Here is a 22,813-nt window from a genome sequence, read left to right on the forward strand (position 1 = left end):
ACAACTTTTTGTTTCTCCAAGCCCCACCAGTGCGAAATGAGCCCAATGCTGTCCTATACCATTCCTTAGCTACCTGTGTGGCTATATTTTGAATCAGAGAAAAAGAAAGAGAGAGAAAGGTAGCTGCAGAAGGAGCACACGTTAGTTTGGGGAATTGCAAATAAATATTTCAACTGCAGTTGCAGATTATTTTTGTGCTGCGACTGCTTGGAAACTAGAATGCGAATTCTCTACAAATGTTGGCCAAAAAAAATATAGAAAAATATATGTATGCATGGGGCACGTGAAACGGAGCAAACAAAGCCAAACTGCTGAGACAAGGAGAAACAACTCAGCTTAGATTTCTCCGGGGAGCTATGATAAAGTGCACACCACGGCAAACGGCATAATGAAGACAAATAGAGAAGAGAGGAGTTGGGTTTTTGCTTTTTGGCTTGGCTTTTGCCTTGGATAATTTCAATTTATTTGCCTTCGATTCTCAACTGCGGAATACAAAAATCGCTCGCCGCTCACTGGGCTCACTTTCGATTCTGATTGTAGTTCCTCAGGTAGATGCCGGCAGCAGCCTCTTGGAAGTGCCTGCGTCGCTTGTCCTGCAGCAGGAGCGAGAGCAACTGCTTGGTGCTTAAGCCACGAGCTGCCTGCCGCTCCAGCAGCGCCAGCTCATCCTCGGCCAGATCCTCGTCACGCTCCTCAGCGCCATATTGAGCCAACGGCGCTTGGGCAGCGGCCAACGCTGCTGCTGCTGCTGCCTCCGACTCATTGTCCGCCGCGTTGATCACTTCCGTATCATCCTCCTGGGCATTAAGACCCTGCAGTAGATCAATAATGGGAACGGCATTGCGACGCAAGCCCCCGCTTCTGCCGCCAGTAGTGGCCGCAGCTGGAGCAGCGGGGGCAGTAAGATTCTGCGCATTGTTCGGGTTGATGATTATAATCGAGGGTCCGCCTCCACCGAAATAGTCGTTGAGTCCAGGAACCTGGAAGGGTGGACGCTGTGGAGTCGGTGGATACGGGTATGGATAGTAGTCAGGATAGTAGGGACGACGATGATGATGTCTGTCGGATTCATCCGAATTGGGTTGCACAATGACGATCGGTTGCTGCGGTTTGTTTTCAGAGCGTCTGTTCCAAAGCAGTAGGCGTGGTTGAATTGCAGCAAGTGCTGTGGGCGTGGTTCAACGAAGGTAAAGATGAATAAAAATGAATTTGTATAAGACAAAGCTGGAAGTACAACCTAGACAACTTTTCTAATCGAATCAATTAACAGTTGGAAATTGAAAGAAAATTTTGATCAACTTTGACTAACCATCTACCTAACAATATTATTTGATGCTGAACCCACAATTTACTTAATCTTCAATTCTATTTCTTCTCAATATCCTTCTTAAATCTCTGGATTGATGATTATGTTGCTATCTAGTAAATGGCGCTGAGTAGTGTCCTGTGTTTTTATAAGATGATTCTCGTATTTATAGTCAACCTGTCGAGTCGAAATCCAGGGGGGCCACTTTAACCAGTGTAAATTGTCCAAGGTGGATCGACTTTTAGAAGTATATTAAGTAGACGTATTCTGCTTATCAACACCTATGATAACTGACATCCATACACGAATCCAATGTTGCTTTAATAATCCGCCTTAGATAGTTTTCAAAATTCCTGTTTTCTCTCTCTGTTTTCTGTTTAGTCCCAGCTAGAATTTCCCAATACCTAAAAGTCCTTAACTCACCAGCTTTATGTCCAGAGGATTCTACGGAGCTGCTGGGACTGGCAGCGTTGATGGCCACGCAGGCAGCTAAGAGCAAGAAACTGGAAATAGAATGCTTAAACATCTTGGTAGCTTCAGTGGGTGATGATGACTGTGCTCCTAAAGACGATCACAAGGGGCTTATATAGCACCTGTATGTGTAACTGTAACACGTAGAACCTCACACACTGCCTACTTTCTAAGTGTTTCCCCGCTTAAGTGCCATTTCGCTGTAATCGTCTCGACCATGCGTCAAGTGCTAATTCGATGGATGATCTATTGAGCCGAATGCTTGTTAATATTATCGCCTCGTAAATCAATTTCAAAGCAATGTCTGCTGCTTTGTCTGTTTATTGCAATCGTAAAATGTTTCGGAACTGGACTGTCTCACAATACTTTTATTCTTTTAGCGCAACTCTTTGACCGAGTTTATGTTTATGTTTTGCATTTGGCCGCTTTCATGATCGATTTAGCATTAAGTTGATAGTGCCTGTGTGTGTGTGTGTGTGTGTGTGTGTCTGCCTCGGGCCAACAGCGGGCGCTAATTTGTTTAGTTTACGAGTAGATCAGATATTTATGGCCTGCAATTGTAGGCCGCCTGGATAATTTGCAGGCCGGCAAAAGGCCGTTGGCCTTTTACGTCGCGCTGTGTACATTGAACTTGGGAAATTCTGTCTCCCATCTGAAGTTCTCGAAAGGTGCGTCAGATTGGCAAGCATGTGATACAATTTAGACGCAGGAATGATTCAGCAAAGTTGAGGCTGGGGCCATTCCATGACACATGCCAAACATTAATGTGAAAGTGCCAGTTGAATTGGTGTTTGATATTTCGAATTGGGGCGATTTTGTGTAACGATAGTTGAAGAAGATTTTATTACCACTTAAAAGACTTGGACATTGCAAATTGTTATAAATGTTGCGGCGTATTACAAAAGGAAATGCTTTTGATCAACTTTCATGTGCTAGTTCTGCATATCTCAATTAAGCATTGTCTATTCAAGATGAAGAAATGGTTTTCTTTTATCCAATGTTTCCCAAATTCCAAAATCATCGTCGCCAAATGGTTTGTGGTATCATATATATGTTGGCTATACTCATACAGATTTGTTACAAAGTATTTTTATTTTTTTGAACAACCCAAACATTAGTTTGCAATCTCCTGCTGTGCGTCCCATATCAATTTTCTTGTACGTTGTCCCTATAATAAATCCATTTCCTTTCTTACGGCTGAGTAAATACTAGCTTGGCAATGTGAAAGCCTCACCAACTAAAAAGTAAATGGCAAACAGCAAATAATATCAAACAATACCCGTTGCCATATACGACTAATAAAAGTGAAAGCCGACGTCATCCTTCGCAATCAGGGACCAGGGACAACAATAAATCCTAGATACACAAAAAAAGTACAGCCACACACGAGGTAAATATTATTTAAAAAACCAAAACACGTAAGCAACACAAATCGCACTCAATCAAAATCACCTCGAGACCACACCAAAGACACCAGCGAAAGCTTAAAAGATGAAATCCTCAGAAAGTTGGAAGGACTAATACGAGGAGCTCTCTCTCACCCCCTCTCCCGATATATATAGATAGCTCTGTCTTGGCCAGACTGCCAGCAGCCATAAGCAAAAATAAATAAGAAAAAAAGTATAGCAACAATTGAAGCAAAGACAAATTCAACACAGAAAACTGTCATGTACGAGGATTTAACAGATTTAAATTCTATTTGGCAAACGCTGCAAGGACTGGGTGAGAACACATCCTTTTGTTGGGTGGCCCGCACAGGGCACGCTCCGAGTGCTGTCATTTAATATTGACCAAGGGCTTTCTCGCTCTCTCTCTTTTGCTCCTGTTTTGGCAATTTTGTGTGGGCTAATATGCTTGCCACGCCATGTGGCAGTGTTGTAGCTTTGTTGAGCTGCAGTTGCTTCATGCCAGGCCAGGCCAGCCACTTAGCCCACATTAAGAGGCGCCTCGTTGTAGCAGGCCATGTGCAAATATTTATCGATTGGCATGACAATCCAATTCGTTATGCTTAAAACTACGGGCGCCATGTGTCCGACTGCCTCACGAGGTGCCAATTCACACACACACGCACACAGAGGAGGAGACGGGGTAAAGGAAGTGGCATAGAGCTTCCCTTTTTGGGATATTAAATGAAAAATCAGCACATCCAGTACCTGGCCAACCTGGCTTCGTCTCGTGCCTGGCCTATTTTACATGTGTGCCAGCATTTTTACGCAAATTGGCAGTTAAGACAGATTGGCCCAACGACTGGACACAAGTGGGTGTGTGCTCGAAACCCTCATCTCAATTGGGGCTCTGCGTTTGTTTTGGCAGCAGCAGCAGCAACTTGGCTAACAAGTGTTTTTGTGGTAGGCTTTGGCACTAACTGTGCCTTCAGTCTGGCTCTTAATTAAAGTTGTTGTGGCTACCGTCCAGACCCGAACGTGTTAATCTGCTGAAAACTGCAGGCGGTCACTGGAGGCCTGAAGACACCACATTGGCAAGGACAAGATAAAAGTTTATAACGACTGATTTATAACACACAACAGCCCAAATAGCTGGCTTAAATGGAGGCTAAGCAAGATTTGCAAATAGTAGAGTTCAATATGAGCGCCTGTTCGACCTACAATGAAACCAAGCGGACAGTCTGAGTCGACTGAGTAGTGTAGTAGTGTAGGCACACTGAGCACGAAGTTAGGGGTTCGAATTCCTGAAAGATGAAATACAGGATTTGCAACGATCAACTCTGAAATTTAAATATTTTATATAGCACTTAAAACTTTAGTTAAAGTATCTGTTGAAATTTGAATACAAATTATCGAAATATTTGAATGTGTGATCTATATTATAATCAAACAATAGAATTAATACACTCACCTTAAAATATGTAGGGCATATAGTGTGCCACAGAGAACACGATTGAATGAATAAATGTTAAACATTTGCAGAAATGGATATGCACATGCCATTGATAAAATGCCTCAAAGTATGTGCTTTAAAATGATTTCTCCTGTTGCCAATGATACATTTGCGTGTCTGCAACTGCTGCTTGAGTGACATTTGCTGCCTCGATATGGCCAAGACGCCTTGGAAAAGGGCATTTCCAGCCATTTCCGGCGCGTTTCGTGTGTGCGTCTGTGTTTTGTGTCGCGTTGCCATTAGGCATCCGCCGCTGGACAGCAGCAGCAAAACGCCAGAGCCTCCAAGCAGCAGCAGGAGCAGCCGGAGTAGCTCTCAGCTGCCTCAGCACAAATTTTCGGCAGCATGCTCTTCCGGTTTTCGAACGCAGCAGCGCGGCCGGCGATTCTTGCGCGCCATTCAGCTTCCTGCTCCTCCAGGCCCGACCCCCTCAGGATCACTCTAGTTCAATAAGGATTTCCGTTTCAATTCGTGCGCTGCGCCATTGTTCCTCTCAACTTCGCAGTCGCCGTCGCAGTCGCTGCTTTTGCTGGTGTTGTCCATTTTCGTTTATCGAATTTTTCACTTTGACGACCTTTTGGGCAGAGGCTCGAGTTTTTACACTTTTAGCAACAATTTCCTTGGTTCCCGTTAGCCCTCGCCTTTTATTATTTATTTATTTTTGTGCTGATTTCATGCGTTTGCCTTGCGACTTTTCGGCTGCTTTTTGTGCTTGATTTGCTTTCCAATTTTCAATGTGTCACTTTATGAGCGGGACCATTAATCAAAAAACAAGAAAAAAGAAAACCCAAAGAAAAGGCGAACCTGAAAAGAGCGTCAAGAAATTATTGCTTAAATAAGCGTGTTTTTTGTTTCTTATTTTTTTCTTATATTATTTTTATATAGAATAGGCAGACCTTGTGAATTGAAGCGACCGCAAAAATGTTCTGAGTTGGCAATTCTGAAAAAGTTTTTCACCCCTGCCACTTGCGCGTTTCTTATTGATTTTGCTTTTCATGCGTCATTTGGCTGGCGTTTTGCATGCAACACACAAATTGCCACGCCTCAGCGGACTAAGACAGTCTTGAGTGCATAATTTATAGAGTTTAGCGCAATGAGCGCCACATTTAAGAAAACAACAAATCAATTACAAGGGAGGCTGAGAACGCGCCGCTGTCAAAGACTGACTCAACATCTGCGGTTGTGGGAGGGTATCTGTGACAAAGACATCAGCGAAGTTCAAAAAAACCTTTGGTATGAGAAGTCCATTTGCTGGAAATGCTTTACATTATTTAGCATTATTTAAACTCTCTATCTACTTACAATTGCTTTTATAACAGCAGCTATTGCTCTTATAGGTGCCTCTCTTTTGATAGGTGATAAAAATATATTTGTGCAATGGGCACAGGAAAGTTAAAAGCTCTTTAATGAGTTTAGTTATGATTTGTTAAAGTTAAATATCAAATGATTTTAATAAATTTAATTTTAAAAGCATATTGCACCTCAAAAAAATCGTACTTTTTTATTATAAATAGAAAATAAATCAATACTGATTGGGACTTATTTTTAGTCTTTTAATTTTATAAAGATAATTTCTGCTGTATTATAAGCTTACACTTTGTCAATTTGATAAATATTGGCCTCTATATGTAACCTACCTGTATATAAATAAAATAAAATAATATTATAAAGTTGAGTATATATTTTTTTATAGACCAGCTTTACTATACTGTTATTAACAACTCTTATTAGGTTCCTCACATATATCATATAATCTCTGCTTTGAAATAATCGCCTTCTAAGCTTTTTAATTTACATATCCATCCCGAACTGCCCACTAACAATAAATCACATTTAGCAATCTAATTGTACTACAACATGTTTATCTATAAAACCAAACTACCCACTCTGCTTAAAACTCAGTTCAGCTGCCGCTTTGTTAGTCGGGATCTTCAAAGACAAACACATTTACAAACGCATCTGGCAAGTGGCAAAAAAAAAAGGACCAAAAAAAAATTAAAGAAATTTTAAAACAGCTCTTGTACAACATGTCGTATGCGGAATGTGGAAGAGCAAAAGCAAAGGCAAAGCTAAGACGAAGACCAAAGCCCAAAGACAAAGACATTCCCGCTGTTGTCGCATTTCTTTTGCAAGTGTCAAGTGTCAACGGCAAAATGATTAGGTAGGCGTTTCCAACAACAACAGCAACTGGTACTCTTGGCTGGATTTGTGGGCGTGTTTCTTGTGTCTCTTGTGCGACTCTGCCCCGAAAAGCTATTAAACCACGGCCTGGCAGCAGCGACTGCCAGTTAGGATAGGCAAGCCAATGGGCCCCATTCTCCACGCTTCCTTCTTTTGGCACTGTCAACGCCAGCTGCGACTCGACTTCAAATTTCCCAGTTCGCAGTTCCCCAGGTCGCAACTACAATTCCAACTCGGGCTCCGGCTGCGGCTACAGTTGCAAGCTGCAACTTCCATTTAGTATTTTAGTTTATAGTGCAGTTTTGATTTCAAAATATTATGACGACTGTTAAAGTTATAACTTCACGGCAAGCTCATTCAACTTGAAATTGAAATAATTTTTAGCACTCGCTTTGCTCTGTCTGGCATTCTGCTTTTTATACTTTTTATGTCTTCATCATTCATATTTATGCATTTTTATTTTAATTTCGCCCGGCACTTGGCTCTTCTAACTAGTCGCGACTCCACCCACTCCCACAAAGGTGCCATCGCCTCGCCCGCAGACAGGCGGCATCTTTTTCTAGCCCCATGTGCGTGGGGGGCGTGTGTGTTGTGCCTCCCGGCACCCTCCCACCACAGTCACAGCCCCGAGCCATTTTGACAGCTCTTTGGTGAGTGGCTGCCAGTCTTCTGCCAGTCGTCCGGTGAATCGTTCACATTTATGACTGTTAGGGCCAAAGGTTTTTGCGTTTTATGAGCTGAAATTGTTGTGCAAAAAGCAAACGACATGGCACCAGAATCGTAATGCCAGCCCAGGTTGTTAAAAGTAAGCACAGCGAGCTCACAAATGGGTACGGGAAACATGTTACATAAATATGTAAGCTTTATATAAGAAAAAAGAGAAACGATAACTTGAGCTGCCCACGTTGTGAAAAAAGTAACTAACGGTTATGATTTATTTTTAATAATTTAGATTCAATGCTTATAAAAATTGGATTCGTATATGCAATATGAATATGTAGTGCGGCTCACAAGATTTTATTTAACCTTCTTTAGCCCCTTAGTTTTCAGTGACAGATAAATGTATGGCAATCGTGCTTCAATATGTTTTATATTTCCCCAAACCTTACATTTGTATAAGAGAGCAGCTTTCTTTTGAAAATATCAAACAATAACCAGAGTTCAGGTATTTGGGAAAGCTAGTATATTTTCGCCCGTGCAGCCAGAATAAATGTATCTATAGGAATCTACTTCAAAAGAAATCAATTCTCATATCTTTCGATCTTTAAAATTTACCACATTGCATTTGCCCTTTACCAATCTGTTGAGCATAAGCAGCTGAAAGCCTGGAACAACATTCAAATGAACACTCCCTTGGACACATTTCGGACACTTTTTTGCAGGCATGGTCGCCGCATATTTCATGCCTAATCATCAACTGCAATTTCCATGGCCGCCACAACCTACGCAAAAAAAAAAAGAAAACACTTCACACTCGCTGGCACAGGGCGATTATTATACCCCGGGCCTAGCGTGGTTGAGGATGTGTACGATGAGGCTTCAGAGTTTGCCATTTACATGGCCATAAAATATAAGCCAGGCAGGGCGGCAAACGGAAAACTTTCGCTGGCAAAGCGAAAATTCCCAGAGCCATAATTTTTAACACAAAACGTCTCTGACGCCGCATAATTGCAGCGTAATTTTTGCGCATTTAATTTCAATGTCTGGCCACGGAGCCCTCTCTAAGCCATAACCTTAGCCAAGAAGTGAGCCAACGCGAACAGCAACAACAACAACAACAGCAAACTGCAACTGGCCAACAGACGTTTGCTTGGGGGAGTGAGCTGTGTCCGGCAGACACAAGCTAAGCCAAAGGCGTTGAATTGTTTGCCATATTCGCATGTGACGATTTTTCTTTTTCCTTATGCATTTTTTTTCTTCCAAAAAGACCTCTGCGACCTCGTCGACTTGTGCGACTTTTGTATGCAATTAACAAAAAACACAATGCAAAAATTTGTGGGTACAACACTTTGCACTTTCCGTTGTACTCGGAGTCGTCCTAGTCGTCATCGTCGTCATCATCGTCGTCTACAGCCTTGTCTGCTGCCTTTGACCATGAGATGCTCTTTTTATAACTTTTACAGTGGGGTATAATTCTTGGGTCAAACATATTGGCAACTCAAGTAGTTGGCAGTACTCAGGTATTAAGTGGAGTTTAACCCATTGCTATGATTCACCTTTAAAAATGATAAAGATTATTCTCACATTTTAATTTGATACCAGAGATCAACTTTATACATAGACAGGTATTCATATAATTAACACCCTTCTATTGTATGTTTCTCAAAAAGGATTCCAATATTTTTTTATTATATGAGTTGAATTTGATCAAGACCCGAGGAGAAACTAATGCTAAAATATAATACAAATAATCCCAGAATAAGCGAGGCAAAATAATTGTTTTCTTCCAACAAATTCTACACACAATATTCCATATTCTTTTTTTCTATAGAGCATTCGACTGTCGATGCATTTTTGCTACTCATATTTCTAGTAGTAGCTTTTAATTTTCGTGTGGCAAAAAACTGCGTCCATTATACAAAAATATTTTTGCCAGTTCTTTGGTCGTCGTCACTTTGCAGCATTTCAATGATAAAGTGGTTTTTGTGTCGCTGCCGCCGTCGCCTGGCACGGAAAATATATATTAAAGAAAATGTTAAAAATTGCTAAAATGGTTTTTCTATTGTTCTGTGGCCATTGCCTGCATTTTTTCAGACGCGCTGCAGTAAAAAATGCCAGGCAAAAAATTGTTTATTACATTTTTAGCTCTGCACAGAGGCGCACGGTAGAAAATTTATGCCCGACATTGAATGGTATGCAAGCCACGGCCCCAGGGGAGCTGGCCGGCGCTGCCGGGCCCAACCAAGGGCAGCTTTTGGCCCTGACGCTGCGCTTTGGCTAAATTATGGCATATTTATTCGGTGGCAGGAGATGGCATTGAACTTTACTTGGATGTCATTTCAGCTGGTTAGGAACTGCGTGTCTTGAACCCATTGAGAATGTGACTTGCACAAAGTGTTTGCCATTGAGACAGCAGCCAGGAAAGTGTTAAAAGCAAACTATAGAAGATTTAAAAGCTTAAATTTAGTATACCTAACGACAAAAGGTGAGCTGGTCCGACAAGAACTTGTAAAACATTGAAAACAAGACAATTAAACCACTTGTCATTGGCTAACATATAGAAAATTAAATAAAATAAAAAATAAAAAATTAAGATGTGTTGTCATCAAAATAAATAATTTGCCACACATACAAATAGAACTTGTGTAATTTTTCAATTTCCTTGCCACATTTCATAACATTTCTTTTTAGCTATTTATAGCCGCAAAGTTCTAATCTTGTATTTAATAACATTTTTAGGTTCAATACGATTTTTAATTAGGAAATTATTTTTCATGATGTTGTGGCCACTTAAATAACACTATCTCAATCTGGTCTAGAATTTACACCCATTTGTTTGCTCTCGTTAAGCACTTCTCTCCACCTACTCCGCCCGACGACTACTTAGTCTCGCTTGAGTTCCCACATAAAATATCCATAACATTAACCACAATTACGATGAAATTGTATACCCAAGGAAAATTGCCACAAGCGAAAAATAAAATGCTTTTGTTGTAAGTTTTTTTTTGCCGCCCACAAAGCCCAAATTAAAAAATGGTTAAAAAATATTTTTCTATTAATTTTCCAAGCTGTCCTTTTTTGCGCTGACGCTGGCGTTGGCGTCGTCAACATGTGTTGCATGTGGCAATTAAATGCCAGGCAACACACAACAGCAAAAAGAAAGCAAAATGCTGCAGCAGCAACAGATACAACAAAAAGAACTGCTTTCTTACGCAAACCGAAGAACAAATACCCTTTACAATGAGAATAGTGAAACTCATAATTGCTGAGCATGGTTTAGATATTTGGAAAATTAGCTAAGTTTTCTATGCAAACAGTTATGTTTTAGCCGATTGTTTCAAAAGAGGAGTGGTATATAGTAATGCGATATAGGTAATATGTTGCTCATATTTAAAGAGTTCGTTAAGATATTTTCGACATATATTCGATATACGTTCTTCTAACAACATAAAATCAAATCGGCTACTTCATGGGGTCGCAGAATTCACCTGCTATGTGTTACACACTCCATGAGAAAATATTAATACCCTGTTCTAGGGCATAGAAACAACTTGAATTGCATCGTGGGGCTGCTGCTGCTGTAGCTGGTGCTGCCTGTTGGGCGCGTAATAATTTTTGGCGCAGAGTTTCGCGTCTTGGAGTGCAAATAAAATGCCGCTTTTTAGTGACTCAGTTGGCGGCAGTCGGCCGGCAGTTTGGAGAGTGCGAAAATAATATGGGCAGGCCGCAGGCAGCGGTACTTCAGCGAGCAGCTGGCAAAGCGGGTGCGGGGAGCTAGACTGAGAGCAGTGTGGAGAAGGGCTGTGGAGCTTGGGGCAGTGGGGCTCCGAGCCCAGGCATAGAAAACTAAATGAATGACATGCCAGGGCGTCTGCAATGTCTGTCTGCGAGAGTGCAGAGTGTAGTTCGGGCAAGGCAACTAGACGGACTGGAATGGGGCAACTTGCGGTCCAACGCCTGCCAGGGACCGTCTGCGGCGCTGGCTTCAATTAATTTTCGACTTGGTTATTGTTTGCGGGTGTTAATGGTGCACGTTATCAGCGGTGCAGCCGGGGGAGAGGCTGGAACTAAGACCCTGGCCGGGTTCGTTATTGTTGCCAGTGGTGCAGTTAAGCTGCAGCTGCTTCAAACTGTAGGCTATGTGGCGGCTGCTACTGTTGACGCTCCGCCGGCGACGGTTATTGTTAAGTGTTTTGCCAACATTTGTTGCCTGAATTATAATCTCTATGTATAAAGCTGTGAGTCCTGACTGACTGACTGATTGGCGATCAACGCACAGCCCCAGTCGTAGCAGTCATTCCTGCTGAAGTTACCTTTAGTTGTGTTAGCGCATGTTAAGGCAAGGTTCTTGGACTTTCCACGAGCAGGTGTGAAAAATGCATGGAAAGCGGATTAGGGCATACTTTTTTTTAGCATCCGATCTGCATAAAATTCATTTTCAGGGATTGTTAAAGAATAGCAATAGGTGGAAGAGTTATGTCTAAAATTTTAATACACTAGCTAGCTAATAATAGAAATTCAATTAACTATGCATGAAAGAAATCATGTGCGTTTTCCTTTCCATCATTGCGCTGCATTTTATTCAAATTTATGTCTGTCATAAACTTAGCAAAAGGCAACGGGCTTAGATCTTAATGCTATAAAACTAAAATATTGCTATAATAAAATAATTTTAAAAGATCATATCTCATCTGAATCTTTCACACATTTTACATATCTTAAAGAGGACACACCCCACCCCCTCGTCCGTCATCGCTAACCGAGTGCACTTTGCAAGTCATATGGCTACCAAGCTACGCGCATCGACCTCTGTCAACTGCATGTTTGTGCGCTGCTCTGACCCAATGTCCGCCTCCGATGCCTTCCCTGAACCTAGCCCCATAGATCGCATCACGTTGAAAAGCGACGCCGCTTTTCACGCATCTGTTTCTTTTTTTTTTGTTGCGCTTTCGTCACATAAAAAAATTTGCATTTGACTGCGGCTACCGAAGAAACGGTGCCAGTGCCAGCCCACAGACAGATAACCAACAACCCAATAGCGCTTCCCCAGCTGGCCCCTCACTCACTTTTTTCAGTGTACAAAGTGGAGCCTTGGCGAAGCGACCAGCTGCTGTTTCATTGCAATTGCAACTACTGCGAACATGGAGCGCATTAAAAGGCCGACCCATGGACATAAAAACTATGCGACTCTCTGTGTTCAAGTGGCGGCTGGCAAATTTTATGCCTTTTATTTGGGACTATTCCGCCAACAACAACAACAACGACACCAAGAGCGACAATAACAACAACGAGTGCGACAACAACAAGGCACATTTGCAACTTTGCTGCCACTTCCACTGTCAAGTTGGCGTAAAATTTTTCATTTCGCATATGAAAGGAAGTGTGGGCGCCAGTTTGGGGCCTCCAATCTCCCCCTGCTTTGGGCTCCACTCTCGCAGCCACAGATACCATAACAGATACCCAGGCAACAGCCGCAAAACGGCCTCAACGTTTGTCGTTTAGTTTTCTTCTTTATTTGAATTTTTTTCTTAGCTTTGGTTTTCTTTTTGCATTTTATTAATTGCTTGAGTGAATTCGCGTCGGCATTTGCCGCTTGCCTGCGAAAATTTCCTTTGTGTTTTCTCGCTTTTGATCTTTTTCAAGACACTTAAGCATCGACTTTAAATATGGCGAACATGGAAACTATCATGATAGAAATTAAAAAGTGCCTTAAATAGAGATTGCACTGATATGAATGGTACAGAAATAATATGTAAGTGTGAATACTTTTACACTACACTAGCTTATAGTAAAGCCTCTTGAAGCATTTACTGTGCACTTATTATTATTAAAACTTTAAATAAAAACATGTTTTAAAGTAAAGTTACCTGAACACGTAATCGAGTCCAATAAGTTAAACATATTTAAAATACTACAATATGAGAACGTATTTTTATAAAATTAATTAGTGAAAATATATAACAATTGCAAAATGTAATTTTAACTGTATTAAATATGCATTAAGTAGAAAAGTTTACGTAATTATTTTTATTATTTGTTAACTGAAAAGTTACATTACACTCATGTAAGTGAAATTAAATATGCTATTGATATTGTAAAATAGTAATTAATAATAGTGGTTGGCTAAAAATATGCTTATATAAAATTAAATATTATATATACATATATAAAATGTGGTAATACAACACAAAAAATACAATTGTTTTCATAATTTTTATAAGCATAAGGTGAACAACTCGAAATGCAGGATAATGATTTTCTATAGAAGCCCTCATTAAATAGTTTTGTATACCCTTGATAGCTCGCCGCTCGACTGTGTCAACCGCACCTGTAATGAAGTTAATGATCTAGGTGTTTAGATCATAAACTTAAAGTCGACACTCATGTTAGGACCGTGGTCAATAAGACCAGAATTGTTGTAGGATTTATCAAGCGATCTTCAAAGGAGTTTGACGATTCGTACACTGTAAAATCCCATTTTATATCTCTGGTACGACCTATTCTAGAGTATGTCTCATGTATTTGCCATTTACAGAAAAAAACAAAAAAAAACTTTGAAGACAAATTGTAAGGACACACCCGGGTCTGAAAATAATTTAATAGATCTTTTTCCAATACCAAAATATACTTGTTTTGAATATTTAAAGAGTCTTTTCCAAACCTAACTCTAAGTACCTTCAACCTTCCAGCAAATTAGACAGGTTTGATTTAGGTTTTATATATTTAATACGAAGTGGCCTTTGATTTCTACAACTTTCACTGGTTTCTCCTGATGTCAACAGTTACAGTGCCTGCAATAAATTTGACTATCGCGTGTAGACTTTTGCCAACTTTAATTTTGGCTGCTTAAAACTTGGCACGGTCCTTAGTTGTTGGAGTCTTTATTGTTGTTGTTTTTGTCGCATTTCCGGCTGCCTAAAGGGCAAACATCAGACTGATGCCGTCGCACGTCCCCTTGGCCGGGCCCCGCATTTTCGTTGAGTTTTTCGCGCTGTTTATATTTTTGTATTTTGACACGTTTTGGCATATCGCTGAGCTGGGAGAGAGAGAGTAGGGGCTTTAGGACTGACATTTTACATAAATTTTGCTTGCTCAGAGCTCAGAAAATCGTGCCGAGGAACTGCGCAACGTTGGCAGCGACTGTTGCCAGCAACTGCCACATGACTTGCTGTCATGTGACAAAAACGCGACAGTTTGCAAGGTCACGTCACATTAATTTGCTGACAATGATGTATTTAGAGGGCGCAGTGGATGGTATAGATACAGTGAACCAGCAATTGGGCTGGCCTGCCAGCCTGTCTGTCTGACATTCTTAAAGGCATGCCAATTAAGTTGCAACATTTAAAAAATGTCTCGACAATTATGCTACATTTTTAACAATTTTTCAACATTTTCTCTTGCATTTTCTGTAATTGCAGCGTGAAATGCGCGAAGCTTGGATAAAATCTCGGAACGTGTGAAAATCAACAAAAAAAATATATATAAAAAAAGCAACAACCAAACAAAAGTCAAAATGCCTGCGATAAAATTACTGAAATTGAATTCGCCTCCTTCGGAGCGCGAACCGAAGCAACAACATTTGTCTACTGATTGGCCCGGCGAAATTGGAAGGGCCGCATTCCGTGGACGTCAGCTCGGGTACAACAGCTGCTGGCATTTTGCAACAAATTATTTAAAAAGTTATTGCCCCATTCAGCGTCATGGTGTTAATAACAATAAAACTTTATGCTGGCTGACATTGACTTTGATTTTATTGAGCGGACCCAGTGCCACGGGTATTGCTGCAGAGGCAGCTACTGTGGGCAGCCCAGCAGGCTCGGCAGTGGGCGTGGCAGCATTGGAAATTGGTAAGTAAATAAGGTGCATTACAATACCAAATTACCTAGCCAGTATGTGAATTTATCTTTAAAATTCGATATTTGAAAATGAATTCTTACCCCACCTTTAGAAGAAGGAGAGAAAATAAATTCAGTTCGCTTTAAAGAGAGACAGAGAAAATTTTTATTTCAATATGAGAAAAGTTTATTTATATGAGAAAATTAATTATTTTCTTTGAAAAGAAGGGCGAAAGGTATCGATATTATTAGGTATTAATATTATAGCAAAGTATCCTGAAAAATTTCTCTACTTCTGCTCTTCAACACAATACACATTGTGTGTTAATATCAACATACGCTCTGCAAGTGCTCAACAAAAGGATCATTTGTATAAATGACTATTAAAAATGCAATAAATTCACAGTTTCACATTTGATGTTTTTGTTTTTTGAACTCAAGTATCATCATATCATAGACACCAAAAAAATATTTTTAAAAATTCACCTTTGACTCATTTTGTATTTATATATATGAAATCTAAAACGATTATTTCGTATTTGTATTTGTTCATTAAATATTCATCACATATGCTCATTTTTTATATAGTATATGCAGCACAAAACTTCCACATTGATACACAATTTAACTGTTTTGACCAATTCCGATCCCCAGACCCCATTGACGCTTTTCATGCCAGCTACCTTCTCTCACATGGCCGCTGAGCACAAATACCGTCTGTTCAGTTCCCATGACATAAAATTTATGCATTTTTATTTCGATAACACGCGCTCTCGCACACACAAAAACACATTTTTTTTAAAGGAAAAAAAACTTGTTCAAAATATAAAAAGGCACAAAAAGGTATAAAGAAATATTATGGAAAATATTTCGTGTATATAAAGCCAATTGGAAATGAATTTGTTGCCATACTTAGTTGGATGGAGCAAAACTGAACAATACATTATATATATACATATAGAAAAAAAAGTAAGAGTTATGTTTATGCATACAAGGTAAAAATGTTATCATGTATACTTTGTTACGCATCAATACACTTGGACTTAGTAGAGCTTGAGATACGCCTCCTGGCAGAGTTCAAGAACCGAAATACCAACTGCAAACATCACCCCTAAATGTCTGGCGACCCTCGTTCGGCTTCATTGCATGGCATGCAACAGCTCGCCCGGACACACGACCATTTACCATTGCACTAAATACTATTAGTTGAGGTGGGGCAACTGAAGCCACAGTCCACAAATTTGAATTTGCATTCAGCAATCAACATAGAAATCAATCAACCGCAAAGGTATTGGGGGAGCACAGGACCGAAACAAGACAGAATCCAAACATCCTGACGCTCAAGTGTTTCCCAATAACCCAAACCGTAACTAATAACTGTTAAGCAGGAGCGGCAATAGAAGCGGGAGTGGGAACGAAAGCGGGTGCAGGACCCGCTCAACCACAACCAATTACAGAAATTTACGCAAAGCGCCAGGATGCGCCGACGACGACGTCGTCATTAATAAACATGAGCCTGGGCCTAGGTCTAGGCCAGGCTCAAGGCGGTGCAAAAATGATGGGTAGCCGTTTGGCTAGGGCATAGGCACACAGTACCCGTATACAAATATATATACACGTGTATGTATGTATGTGTGCCCACACATATTTAGCTAGGTGCTGAGTTGCCTCGACCAAATCGAAGCCGCAGCGGTGCTTTTGATAGATGACTCTGCCCGGACTGCCTGCCAACCTGCCTGCCTGCCTGCGTCTTGGTCTTAAACTTGGACGCTGCTCATTACCATTGCTGATTGGCTCCGTCGTGGCGGTGGCTCCCAATGCTCACGTGTGTGGTCGCGTCCATCACGGCCAGCTGGCGAAGCTTTGGCTTTGTTTCTGCAATCACACCACCCCCCCTCGCACACAGCTGACTGTTATTGCTGCTGCTGTGCCATTCGTCTGCTGAGCATAACAAATTATCTTGTTGTGGGCCTCTGGCTCGTTAGCGAGCAACTTGTTTGCTAAAGCCAAAGATATAACCAATTAAGGATCATCGAAGATAATATACACTTGGAAACTTGTATATAAATATCGTATCATTTCAGAATTGGGTTAAACCTCCAAACAATAATTTAATCAAATGTGTTCACAGTTTAGGAAACCGTTTACTGTTATAAATAGTTGTAGCTTAATTTAACATACTTTTAACTTAAATATTTTATATTTTATTTCTTATTTTATTTTTTTAAATCAGACCCTGCTTGCTCGTCCAACATTAAATTTGTAAATTACACTTTTTTCTAAATGAATCTTGAAATTTTGTATATTTATTCCTCTTGAAAATTTCTTACTTTAACCCATTTAAGATACCCTTTTGCTCAATTATAATAAAATTTTAGTTGATTTGCTATTCAATCAATTTTAAGTCAGAAATCTCACACATTTATCTAAAACTAAGACATATTAAATAATAAAGTTTCTAGTATAAAACTATTCTCACAAAGTTAATGTACCCCAAGCATAGTGTATAACCGGGCCAGGTCAGTAGCAGGAAATGAATGAATCTGAATGAAAATCATGTTGTCGGTCGGTTGGTTATTCGGTAGGCTCTTCGGTTTACTTTGGTCTGTTTTGCTCGATTACGAATCGGTCGGCTGTATCTGCAGCCAGTATTTATTTAAATGCGTAAATATCTGCATGTCTGACATATTTCATTTGACCGTAGGCGCGTTGAAATGTTGCTCGAATTGCTGCGCGGCGAGCAAATAAAAAATGACCGCAGCATATAAACAGCATCTATATATATATATATGTATAAATTATTTAAATTGATAACGTTGCCGTTGTCTTTTTAAATGCTTGTAGAGATTGGCATTGAAATTGTATGCCCCGGCGAAAAATGGTGCATGCACAAGATGTTGCACCCTATGTCGACTGTCGAACCAAAGATTTATGTACGACAGTTAACAATTCGAGGTCAAATTGTATATTGTCTTGAAGTCTTGAAGGATCGTGCATACCTAAGATTCTTTAACAAGAAACTATTGGAGATTGCTTTAAATATTTCTCTTTATACATTATCAGTAACATTTTAAGTAACTATTAAAAATGACAGCGTTATGCATATGTTGACATGGAAAATTAAACTTTTGTGTAAATTTATTTATTATCAAAAGATTTATTAATTTTACATCTGACTGTTCATGGGTATTAGGCCCAGTACAAAATACATTCAATGTAAGCACATATTTAAAATATTTTTTTATTATGCGCTGTGCCATTCTCTGAGCTCGCATTTCAAAACGCTTAAATCTGACTAACATCATTATTTGATCAATTTCGCTTGCAATTATTAATATCTTTATGAACACGTTAATATAAATGTTGTTTTAGCCACTTGCCAAAATCTTTGAAGTGCCTGTCATTTCAATGTCTCAGCTCAATCATAACCCACACACAGGCTATCAGGCCACATTTCCCATTCATATGGCTAACAATTTGGTGCACTGAAAACGCACCCAACTAACAGACAATTTGCTGCTTAAAGCGCTCGAAAGCAATTTTCGAGTTAATTGCTTGGCCAGCCCCGTAGCCCATTTACACAATATACAATATACACCCAGGCACTTTTACTTTCTAGCCTCAAATGGGCGACTTATAATAGCCAACACACTATGAAAATCCCACACACGCCGTTGCAGCGGAATCTCTCAAAAACCACTTTCCGCGACTTGCAGAAAGAAAAAAACCTGATATGGATTGGCTTTAGATGTTGTCAGTTGTCGGTTGTCGGTTGTCGCTTGGCATCTCTGGCACCGATACGATACGATACGACGGCCAAAAACAGTGGCCAAACGCGATAAACTAAACGCCAAGCGGCAAATGCTGAAATCCATGTAATTTGGCCCACTGGCCGCCAGCTTGCAGGCAACACATAAAATATGTATGCATCTAAAATGCAGCCACCAACCAACAGCCAACTCGACGGTGGCAATCAAAACTAAATGCAACACAAAGCTGCAACGGCAAAGAGCGCGACGGGGGGCACTGGCGTTGCCGATGGTGACTGGTGGCTGCCACACTAGCTGCGTCTAACTTGTGTGGCACTGAGCGGAAATTATAGAGAATATATAGACCAGTAAATAAAGAGCATACTCGTATGCGGTATTCAGCTTAAATTCTAGTTACCTGTCATATATAAACAAATCATTGTTAGTTGCGAGCGACTACTAAATGTGCAGTCACTATAATTAAGCCAGAATGTTTAACATTTCATAACAATAATCCTTAAGTCATGTGTTGAAATTTTGGTAGCTTGCATGCCTTTCCTTGATTTAAATAATACTCAATAATTATATAATGCCACAAGATAATCAAACACTTGAAAGCCACTTAAAACAAAAAATAAAACTATAAAAACAAAATCTTTTAGAGCTACAAGCTCTGTTTGAAAATTAATCTAAAGCTTTCAGTTTTCAGCGAATGCCATTGTAGCCTAACACTTAAGCGAAAGCTCAGAAGCACGCAGACTGCATTTTTCTTTCGCAAAGCAAATAAGCCACTTCTCACTTAAGTTTAGTGCAGATTTTAAGTTAGTTAGTTGCTTGGCTACTGTGTGCAGCTGATGCCTTTGGTGTTTTTAACGCTTTGGATACAAAATAACATGACAGCCTTTTGAGATACATTTCATTTTACGTATTTAGATACAGCGATAAACATATTTTGACAGCTCTGGCGTTCACGGTTTGCAGGCCTATGACCGTAGCTAATGCTGCTTCCAGGTTGCAGACCTGCAGCTGCATGCCGATAGCTGATGGCAGAGCGGTGATAAGAACCGAACCGAACTGACAAGCATGTCTGTGTGCGGAAAAAAATTAAATAACAATTAATAGCCTTAGCACCCACCAAACGCAGCACAGGCTCAGGCACAGGCCCAGTCTCAATAGCAATCTCTCTTCCAGTACTCGGCAGTCGGCACTCGGCACCCGGCACCCGGCTGCCCACAAGAGGGAACAGATTTTGCATGGTCAGTCGATAAATTAAAAGGCTGTGCAAACGCGCGCTGATAACTTGGCGACGATTAGGAGACAAGGCACAGCGACATGGAACATGTTTTGCTTATAGTATAATTTTTCTTCTTGTTTCTCTCTCTCTTTTTTTTTTTTGGGATTTATGTGCGCTGCGATAGAGCGTAAAAGTGAATGTTCGAAATGTGGTGACATGCATTTAAGATACTTTGCTTATAAATTATGTTAATTTATAGCCATATCTGGCCTGCGCCGTACAAAATGTTTAACATACGTGTATGTGTCGGTATCTGTATCTGTATCTATCGCCGATTGTTGCTGTTGTTTAATGTGGCGTGTTAGATATTTGTCACGTCCACTTCCATTTCCACAGCTCGTTTTTGGTGTTGTGCTGTATTTTGGCTACTTACAATTAATCAGCGCATTGCATTCGAGTCGGGCCTTTTGTTTATGGCTGCAAACAACCGTTGCATCCGCTAGATACTTTTGCTTATTGAAACCCAATTAAAATGCGTGCGTAAATTGCTTTACACGAATCTCTCGCTCACTTTCAGCCCTAACGAACCATAGCCAAAAGTTCTGCACTGCCTCGGCTTGGAATTGTTGTGGGGTTCGCTGCTCATAAAGCACGCCTTGTTGCTTTTGTTGTTTATGAGCGCCGACAACAGATACGCGTCATTGAACGCATTTCTCGCGCGGTCTCGGCGCTGTTTGCGCCCAGTTTTCCACTGATGCCAGGCACCCCAAACTTTTTGGCGCTTTTGAGCCGCCCGACAGCTCAAACAAAAAGATATAGAACGTGCAATTTTACAACAGCCGACAGTTAAATACCCTGCTTAGACCAAGTAAAGCCAAAGAAAAAAAAAAGACATATTTTAAAAATCCAAATATAATGGGAAATCTTTCCAATAAAGAGAATGTTAAATATTAAAATAGCATTTTTTACTTTTACACATTCCTTCAGAAATTAAAAATATTTATAAATATGAAAATGATGAATACAAAAATAAATTTTATACGAAAAATAAAATTTGTTAGCTAAAAAAAAGGCCGTTTTTTTTGAATGTTTTTTTTTTTTTTTAATTCACAAAATGCTTTACATAAATGCCAAATGGTTTTTGACCTTTTAGTTTAATAATAGATTTTCTGAAAACTATTTAATTATTTATTAAAATTAAAATTATCAAGGGAAAATATATGGATCGAAGTTCTTAGTGAACTCTATGTCTTTTATGCATTCCCTTACGTTGCCAAAGTACAAAATATATTTCGCTTAATTGGGGAAATACTAATTGAGCTGAAATGCTGAAGCCAAACCCCCTAGGATCCGTTCTAATAAAGTCTTAGAGAATATGTGTGTCTTTGCATCTCTCACTCTGTGGCTACTATTAATATCCCCTTTCTCACTCTAGTCTATCTGAAATGTTTGCTTACAATCTGCCATGGATTATGGCTGCCGAAAACCGATTTCATGAGCCAGCCAATCTTACAGCCCCCCTTGCCCGCATAACCGCTGGCACCACGCTTTGACTTGCATTGAACTGTAAAATTTGTGCAATTTTCAATTTCATAAAGTTGCGCGGTGTTTGTTTGTGTTGCTTTACGCCCGGGCCCAAAGAACTTTGAATTATGATTATCGCAAAACACACACAAGCACAAGCATACACACACGGACCGGGAGCGTGCGGATGCCAGCTTGGACGCACTGCATCGGACATACCCGGCCACGCACTCAAGTGCAGTTAATTAAATTTTGTGCAATTTATTTTGCGCAAAACTTTACCAGCAAAACAACAACTTCAACAACAGCAACAACCACTGTTGTTTGCGCCGTGCGTTGTTTACTTTTCACTTTGTAGTTTTGCATTTTGCCGTCAGAGTTTTGCGAAATAGTTTTCTACATGCCGCGAGAGGGGCAAGCGAGCAGCGCATCTACTCGTTGAATTCAATGGATCTAGCCCCCAAACTACCCAATGGGGCTCATTCATTGTTTATGCAGTAAATAAAACGTTTCTCCATTTCCAGCCCATTGCCATTGATTTGGCATAGTTTTCACAGCTTTGTAATCATCACTTCTGGGTTGGGAAGGAGAAGAGGGAATGGAGGTATTTCTGTCATAATTGATTACCCACACATTATATAGAAAAGCTAGAGAACTGCGCGACCATCGATCAGACAACGGGAAACAGTTCTCCCAACATAGTTTTCCTTCAACTTATTTTTCAATAATTAAAAATAATTTATGAGCGGCAATATGTCAGGGCGCAATGTAAATATTACCAACTGTAAGTTGTGGCCTCGCCTCTGGTAGGCGGTTCTTAGGGGGTCTTCTTCTTGAATGATTGCAACAATTTACGAGCACTGGCAAAGTTTTGCTGTCTGTGGATAATTAAGCAATTGCGTTTTGGCTAAATGAGTTTTTAGTGCAGTGCGTTGATGATGGGCTGGGTAAAAGC

The 22,813-nt window shown here is 40.2% G+C and overlaps 2 protein-coding genes across 2 annotated transcripts in view; one reads left to right on the forward strand and one right to left on the reverse strand.

The window, feature by feature from the left end:
- Nucleotides 1-518: 518 nt before the first annotated feature.
- LOC115759337 lies at nucleotides 519-1,832 on the reverse strand. The gene is made up of 2 exons (XM_030700255.1): nucleotides 1,730-1,832; nucleotides 519-1,165 (listed from the first exon to the last, which is right to left on the reverse strand). The coding sequence occupies exons 1-2, from the start codon at nucleotides 1,830-1,832 to the stop codon at nucleotides 519-521; spliced, it is 750 nt and encodes a 249-aa protein (XP_030556115.1).
- Nucleotides 1,833-15,029: 13,197 nt separating this feature from the next.
- LOC115759338 (discoidin domain-containing receptor 2) overlaps nucleotides 15,030-22,813 on the forward strand; it is a 101,511-nt gene continuing 93,727 nt past the window's right edge. The window contains exon 1 of the mRNA XM_030700257.1: nucleotides 15,030-15,363. Coding sequence (XP_030556117.1) covers nucleotides 15,030-15,363 — 334 coding nt within the window. The remainder of the gene's footprint in view (nucleotides 15,364-22,813) is intronic.

Source organism: Drosophila novamexicana, unplaced genomic scaffold (assembly GCF_003285875.2).
Source record: "Drosophila novamexicana strain 15010-1031.04,08,12 unplaced genomic scaffold, DnovRS2.1 tig00000193-arrow-pilon, whole genome shotgun sequence".
Classification (NCBI taxonomy): domain Eukaryota; kingdom Metazoa; phylum Arthropoda; class Insecta; order Diptera; family Drosophilidae; genus Drosophila; species Drosophila novamexicana.

What these genes read in the sequence shown, in the direction of transcription:
- LOC115759337 (XM_030700255.1), bottom strand. Translation starts at nt 1,832, where the DNA reads ATGTTTAAGCATTCTATTTCCAGTTTCTTGCTCTTAGCTGCCTGCGTG. An exon ending in ATCCTCTGGACATAAAGCTG is followed by an intron (nt 1,166 to 1,729) that starts GTGAGTTAAGGA and finishes CCACGCCCACAG; the next exon opens with CACTTGCTGCAATTCAACCA.